Consider the following 7,500-nt stretch of genomic DNA (forward strand, 5'->3'; position numbering starts at 1 on the left):
ATTTATTGCTTAATCTTGTATTTTTTCGTTTTTTTCCTCTTCGTTTGCTCGTTCTTCATTGTAGTTTCCAGGTTGTTGATGTCGTCATTGTTGTTATTGTTATTGTTAATTACGATTTCACCATCACACCGACATGCACCTCATCTCCCTGAAGGACATTTCAGATGATGACGATTTCTGAAACGAGCGTGTCACGTGACCAATCGCGATTGCAACAACCCAAGTGTTGTTTATGACGAGCTGTACCAAGGCTCTTGTCACTGGCGTCCCTAATGGAGCATTCCGCTTTGCTGGCCTTGCTGTCAGTCGGTTCCGAGGAGTGCGGAATTTTTGTGCGCCTCCGAATGCACAGGCGCGTGAGAACAGGGGGGAAAGGGGAAATCTGTGTTTCGTTGCCCGTAACCAGCGTTTCTCTCCTTGGGGACAGTAGGAGAGATTAGGGAAGGGTGTAACAGAGAGAGAGAGGGAAAGATACAGAAGGAGAGGGAGGGAAAGAGGAAGGGAGAGAGGAGAGAAATAGAAAGAATGAGAGAGAGAGAGAGAGTGAGAGAAAGCGAGAGAGAGAGAGGAGAGGAGAGAGAGTAGCGAGAAGGAGAGAGAGGAGATAGAGAGAGAGAGAATGAGAGAAAAAGTGAGAGAGAGGAGGGATAGAAAGAGAGAGGAGAGGAGAGAGAGTAGCGAGGAGACAGGGAAGAGAGAGGAGAGAGAGTAGCGAGGAGACAGGGAAGAGAGAGGAGAGAGAGAATATGAGAAAAAGTGAGAGAGAAAGAGAGGGGATAGAAAGAGAGGAGAGGAGAGTAGTGAGAAGGAGAGAGATAGAGTATGAGAGAAAAAGTGAGAAAAAGAAAGAAAGAGGGAAAGAGAGAGAGAGAGAGGGGCATAGAAAGAGAAAGGAGAGGAGAGTAGCGAGGAGACAGGGGAGAGGAGAGAGGGAGAGAGACGTCAGGTAAAGTCATCTCCCTGCCAGCCGCACATCTTGAAACCTCGTCAACTTCTTCATTTTTTATTTTATGGCGCAGCCCCGTGGGGCTGATACTCGGTTCCCGGATTGGGCCGTAAGAGGAAAGGAAGGTACAAAGGGAGAAAGTGAGACAGAAGGTGGTATAAACAGAGAGAGAATGAGAGAGAGAGAGAGAGAGAGAGAGAGAGAGAGAGAGAGACTTCCTAACACTGCAAACAAGTTTTGTTTTTTTTACTCTCTTCTCCTTCAGGAGCTTTCAGCCCGTTTCAGAAGCCCACGCAGTCATGCAACAGCTGCTCCAGTTGCTGCATGACCGGTGCATGACCGCCCGTGGCGGTGCCAGAACGTGTCACGAAGGTGGGCAACCGCAGCCTCTAGTGTCGAGTGGGCAACCGCTAAAGGGGAAAAAAATCGTGCTGGTCTGACTTGGGTATACTTTCCTTGTGAAGAAATGCACACACACGCACACACACACACACACACACACACACACACACACACACACACACGTACACACACACACACACACACGTACACACACACACGTACACACACACACGTACACACACACACACACATACACACACGTACACACACACACACACACACACACACACACACACACCTCGTGGCGCTATGGTTAGAGTTCTCGCCTGCCAGAACGGCGGTCCGGGTTCGACTCCCGCCCAGGGCTGAAATAATTTCAGTATCGCTACGCTGTGGGGAGTTGGGTATGTGTGTGCGTGTAAGGTCACAGTATTACCCATAGATCGGTCATATACGAGCTCTGAGCTCTTCCGGGATGGAAATAGCTATCGATCACGAGTCCAACAAGTGATCCAAAGACCATGGTGAATCACACACACACACACACGTACACACACACACGCACACACGTACACACACACACACACACACATACACACTTTCTTGCCCAACAGAGGGATACAAGCTTGCAGTACTATGATACTTTTCAACCCTAGGCGGGAATCGAACTCTGTACCACTACACCAGCAAGTCGGTGTCCTTTGTGTTTGTACGTATGCCTGGAAGATAATAGTTTCCTAATTAGATAAATGGGTCGGTTTTCTTTCCTCTTCCTGTCGTCGTTGTCTAGGAGACAAGAGGGTCGTAATTACACAAACAACTCTTTTGTCTGGATATAGTCCTCCATTGTAAACTCTTGCCTTAGTGTCAAGGTCCGTTGTAAAATTGTGAAGCTGGGACAAGGTTATAGTGTGTGTGTGTGTGTGTGTGTGTGTGTGTGTGTGTGTGTGTGTGTGTGTGTGTGTATAGCAAGGCAGATATGCAAGATAACTTTTATTTTATTTATTTTATTTATTTATTTTTTGCAAAAGGTATGATTTTTTCGGGGCCTTTGTGGATCTGAAGAAGGCTTATGACAGGATCGATAGGAATATATATATATATATATATATATATATATATATATATATATATATATATATATATATATATATATATATATATATATATATATATAATAGGAGAAATATTTCCATTTAGATTTTTTTTTCCTTTGGGGAAGGGAAGGGGGAGTGTAATATATATATATATATATATATATATATATATATATATATATATATATATATATATATATATATATATATATATATATATATTAAGAAAAAACTCGGGACACAATGGAAACCCAAGACGTTTAAACGTGTCCTGGAACGTTGTTATGGACTATATTTCACCAGCGTTTCTATCCTCGTGTACAATCTTACGCCGTTGCCCTGCATTAAGGGGTCATCACACCGGGCTTCCACGGGCTTCTACCATCGCCGACCGTCGAGAGTTCGTTGGAGTTTAAAACGACTTCGGTTATTCAAAATTTCAAATTTTCAAATATCAAATTATCTTAACCGTCATATATAGGAAAGCTGAATGATGAACTAAGGGATTACAAACCTAGACGAATTTTAGAAATATTCTTAGAGAAGTCTAGATTTTTGTAAGGGGAAATATTCTTAGAGAAGTCTAGATTTTTGTAAGGGGAAATACTCTTAGAGAAGTCTAGATTTTTGTAATGGGAAATATTCTTAGAGAAGTCTAGATTTTTGTAAGGGGAAATACTCTTAGAGAAGTCTAGATTTTTGTAATGGGAAATATTCTTAGAGAAGTCTAGATTTTTGTAAGGGGAAATATTCTTAGAGAAGTCTAGATTTTTGTAAGGGGAAATATTCTTAGAGAAGTCTAGATTTTTGTAATGGGAAATATTCTTAGAGAAGTCTAGATTTTTGTAAGGGGAAATATTCTTAGAGAAGTCTAGATTTTTGTAAGGGGAAATATTCTTAGAGAAGTCTAGATTTTTGTAAGGGGAAATACTCTTAGAGAAGTCTAGATTTTTGTAAGGGGAAATATTCTTAGAGAAGTCTAGATTTTTGTAAGGGGAAATATTCTTAGAGAAGTCTAGATTTTTGTAAGGGGAAATACTCTTAGAGAAGTCTAGATTTTTGTAAGGGGAAATATTCTTAGAGAAGTCTAGATTTTTGTAAGGGGAAATATTCTTAGAGAAGTCTAGATTTTTGTAAGGGGAAATATCCTTAGAGAAGTCTGGATTTTTGTAAGGGGAAATATCCTTAGAGAAGTCTAGATTTTTGTAAGGGGAAATATTCTTAGAGAAGTCTAGATTTTTGCAAGGGGAAACATTCTTAGAGAAGTCTAAATTTTTGTAAGGGAAAATATTCTTAAAGAAGTCTAGATTTTTGTAAGGGGACATATTCTTAGAGAAGTCTAGATTTTTGTAAGGGGAAATATTCTTAGAGAAGTCTAGATTTTTGTAAGGGGAAATATTCTTAGAGAAGTCTAGATTTTTGTAAGGGGAAATATCCTTAGAGAAGTCTAGATTTTTGTAAGTGGAAATACTCTTAGAGAAGTCTAGATCTTTGTAAGGGGAAATATTCTTAGAGAAGTCTAGATTTTTGTAAGGGGAAATATCCGTAGAGAAGTCTAGATATTTGTAAGGGGAAATATCCTTAGAGAAGTCTAGATTTTTGTAAGGGGAAATATCCTTAGAGAAGTCTAGATTTTTGTAAGGGGACATATTCTTAGAGAAGTCCAGATTTTTGTAAGGGAAAATATATCCTAGTTATTCAAACGGAGAGGTTGGAGGTAGGATGTCGAAGGGAAGATATCCCAATGTGATAACCATTTTACATTGTATCTCAGCCTATCACCCCTTTCCTCCCTTCCCCCTTCCCCCCAAAGCAGCCTTCCCCCCTTCCCCCAAAGCAGCCTTTCCCCCCTTCCCCCTTACCCCAAAGCAGCCTTCCCCCCCTTACCCCTTCCCCCAAAGCAGCCCCCCTTACCCCTTCCCCCAAAGCAGCCTTCCCCCCCTTACCCCTTACCCCCAAAGCAGCCTTCCTCCCTTCTCCCCTTCCCCCAAAGCAGCCTTTCCCCCCTTCCCCCAAAGCAGCCTTTCCCCCCATCCCCCTTACCCCAAAGCAGCCTTCCCCTCCCTTCCCCCTTCCCCCCAAACAGCCTTTCCCCCCCTTCCCCCCCTAAGAGAGAGGCGATGCCATAAGGGTCACCAAGGCCTGTCTGGCTATGCAACTTTCACTTCTGCGGGATCATCAATGCAATTGCACAGAAGCCTGTTTGCTTGTAATGGTCGCAATTGGTTCTCTTATTACAATGCAGGAGTTGATCTTGTTTTCGTCTTATCGTTATATTTTTGTGTATCTTTATTTATTTATCTATTTAATCAGTTATTTATTGATTTATTTAATATATTTATACATTTATCTCAATTATCTATTGTTTATTTTGTTCGTGTATTGATTTACTTATTTGTTAAATCATTTATTGATCGATTTAATCATTTAGTTATTGATTTATTTTAATTATATATCTTTTAATTTTTTCGTTTATTTATTTATTTATTTATTTATTTTCTGCTTTGAGTGTTTGATGGACCAGAATTTTTTTTTCTTAATATTTTCCGGTCCCCCCCCCCGAAACCAAAATATTGAAAAAAAAAAAATCCAATTATCCAAAAACTTCTCCTACCCCTCTTCGTCCTTCTCCTCCTCCTCTTCCTTCTCCTCCTCTTCCTCCTTCTTCCTATCCCTTACCCTTCACCTTGTTCCTGTCCCTCTTCTTTCTCCTCCCGACCCCTCCTCCTCCTCCTATCCCCCACCTCCTCCTCTTCCTCCTCCTCCTCCTATCCCCCACCTCCTCCTCTTCCTCCTCCTCCTCCTATCCCCCACCTCCTCCTCTTCCTCCTCCTCCTCCTATCCCCCACCTCCTCCTCTTCCTCCTCCTCCTCCTATCCCCCACCTCCTCCTCTTCCTCCTCTTCTTCCTCCTCCTCTCAGCAAAACCCTCGCCGAATTTCCTCAATTTCCCCTGCAGAGTATCCTAACCCTCTTCTTCTTCTTCTTTTTCTCCTGACGCAGGCGAGAGCGGTGCGGGCAAGACGGAGGCCAGCAAGCACGTCCTTCGGTTCCTGGCGGCGGCGTCCCTCCACCGCTCGCAGGTCGACAAGGTTCGGGATCGTCTCCTTCAGAGCAACCCGGTCCTCGAGGCCTTTGGCAACGCCAAGACCAATCGGAACGACAATTCCTCCCGGTTCGGCAAGTACATGGACGTCGAGTTCAACTTCAAGGTGGGTGGTTGTCATCGCCCGTCGTGGTGTGCTCTCTTTCTTTCTCTTTCCCTCTCTTTCTCTCTCCTCTTTCTCTCTCTCTCTATCTTTCTCTCGCTCTCCTCTTCCCCCCCTCTCTCTCTCTCTCTCACTCTTTCCTTCCTTCTTTTTAGGGGGGTCAAGTTTTTCTCTCTCTCTCTCTTTGTGTCTATTTTCCTTGTTTTTAAGGGGTTCTAATTTATTATTATTATTATTATTATCATTATTATTATTGTTATTATTATTATTATTATTATTATTATTATTATTATTATTATGGGTGTCCAAGTCCTACCAGGTGTTTGATTTTATTTACTTTATTTTATTTTCATATTCTTTCTAAGCCTTTACCAATATAACCCTTTTCCTAGATTCCTAGATTATTGTACCTCCATTTATTTATTTATTCATTTATTTTTTGGGTGGTAGGGGGGGCTGGAAGTCCTTCCTAACTCAACTATCTTTCTCCTAGATTCATCTATTTCCTCCTTCTATGTCCTTGTCAATTTCAACAGTCATCTTCCTCGTTTTCTAGATTCTCACTTTTTTCCTTTTCTTCCTAGGATTCTAGTTTTTTGTCGTTCTATTTATCAATTTCTTTTCTAGATTCCTTTTTTTCCTTTTCTCCCTAGGATTCTAGATTTTTGTCGTTCTATTTATTCATCTAATTATTTCACTTCTAATCCTTTTATTTTCAAAAGTTAGAGAGAGAGAGAGAGAGAGAGAGAGTCACCTTCCTGCCATCTTGAAAGCTCATCAACACCCTCACCTCACCTCCATCAGAAGGTGCAGCCCCGGGGGGTTGGTGCTCGGTTTTTTTTTTTTTTTTTTTTTCCATTGGTACTAAGATCTCTCTATCAACTCACTCTCTCTCTCTCTCTCTCTCTCTCTCTCTCTCTCTATATATATATATATATATATATATATGGTTGAAATCAACTGCACTAGTTGCTTTAACAATCTTCAAGACTGTATTCTTTAACCTGGAGAATACTTTCCTATTAGCAACTGAGAGGGACAGGAAGTAGTCATTCATGACTCTCAAAAGAATATACACAGTGTATGCCAACTGATATATTTTTGCATAGTAATAGTATTGAACAACTATTGACTCCACCGAAACTATAGTTTTTCGCCTCGTCGTGAGGCGTCTTCAGGGTGAGGACTGCTTTGTATGATGCTCTGCTATATTGAAGGTCTTCCAACGAATAATGACCGCTGGTTGGATGGGCGGGCTTATAAGGCTCAGCCTGCCTAGCTCAGACGGAATACTGGCCTCTCATTGGCTGAGAGGTGCAGTATGGGATTTTGTCTGGGAGCCAAGGGGGTGGGATTTTGTCTGGGAGCCAAGGGGGTGGGATTTTGTCTGGAAGCCAAGGGGGTGGGATTTTGTCTGGAAGCCAAGGGGGTGGGATTTTGTCTAGGAGCCAAGAGGGTGGGATTTTGTCTGGGATTCACGAGGGTGGGATTTTGTCTGGGAGTCAAGAGGGTGGGATTTTGTCTGGGAGCCAAGAGGGTGGGATTTTGTCCGGGAGCCAAGGGGGTGGGATTTTGTCTAGAAGCTCTGGCCTGATTTGCTGCTGCTCTGGTTACTGGTCCTAGGCGCTGATTGACTAGCTGGACATGTTCCATTTGTTCGCGGGGCTGCTGCTGTCTAAGGGCTTGTTGTTCCTGGAGGGGGTTATTCTTTACAGGGCGCGCGGAAGGGAGAATAAAATCGGCAGCTTGCTCCCAGACAAAATCCCACCCTCTTGACTCCCAGACAAAATCCCACCCTCGTGAATCCCAGACAAAATCCCACCCTCTTGGCTCCTAGACAAAATCCCACCCCCTTGGCTTCCAGACAAAATCCCACCCCCTTGGCTTCCAGACAAAATCCCACCCCC

General features: G+C 42.6%; 1 protein-coding gene across 7 annotated transcripts in view; it reads left to right on the forward strand.

Moving 5' to 3' along the window:
- Myo61F (unconventional myosin 61F) overlaps window positions 1–7,500 on the forward strand; it is a 201,243-nt gene that overhangs the window by 147,123 nt on the left and 46,620 nt on the right. For all 7 annotated transcript variants that reach the window (XM_076198623.1, XM_076198620.1, XM_076198621.1 and 4 more), the window contains one exon: window positions 5,388–5,596. In XM_076198623.1, coding sequence (XP_076054738.1) covers window positions 5,388–5,596 — 209 coding nt within the window. The remainder of the gene's footprint in view (window positions 1–5,387; window positions 5,597–7,500) is intronic.

This window comes from Oratosquilla oratoria, chromosome 15, assembly GCF_046742065.1.
Source record: "Oratosquilla oratoria isolate Oo_2021 chromosome 15, ASM4674206v1, whole genome shotgun sequence".
Lineage (NCBI taxonomy): Eukaryota > Metazoa > Arthropoda > Malacostraca > Stomatopoda > Squillidae > Oratosquilla > Oratosquilla oratoria.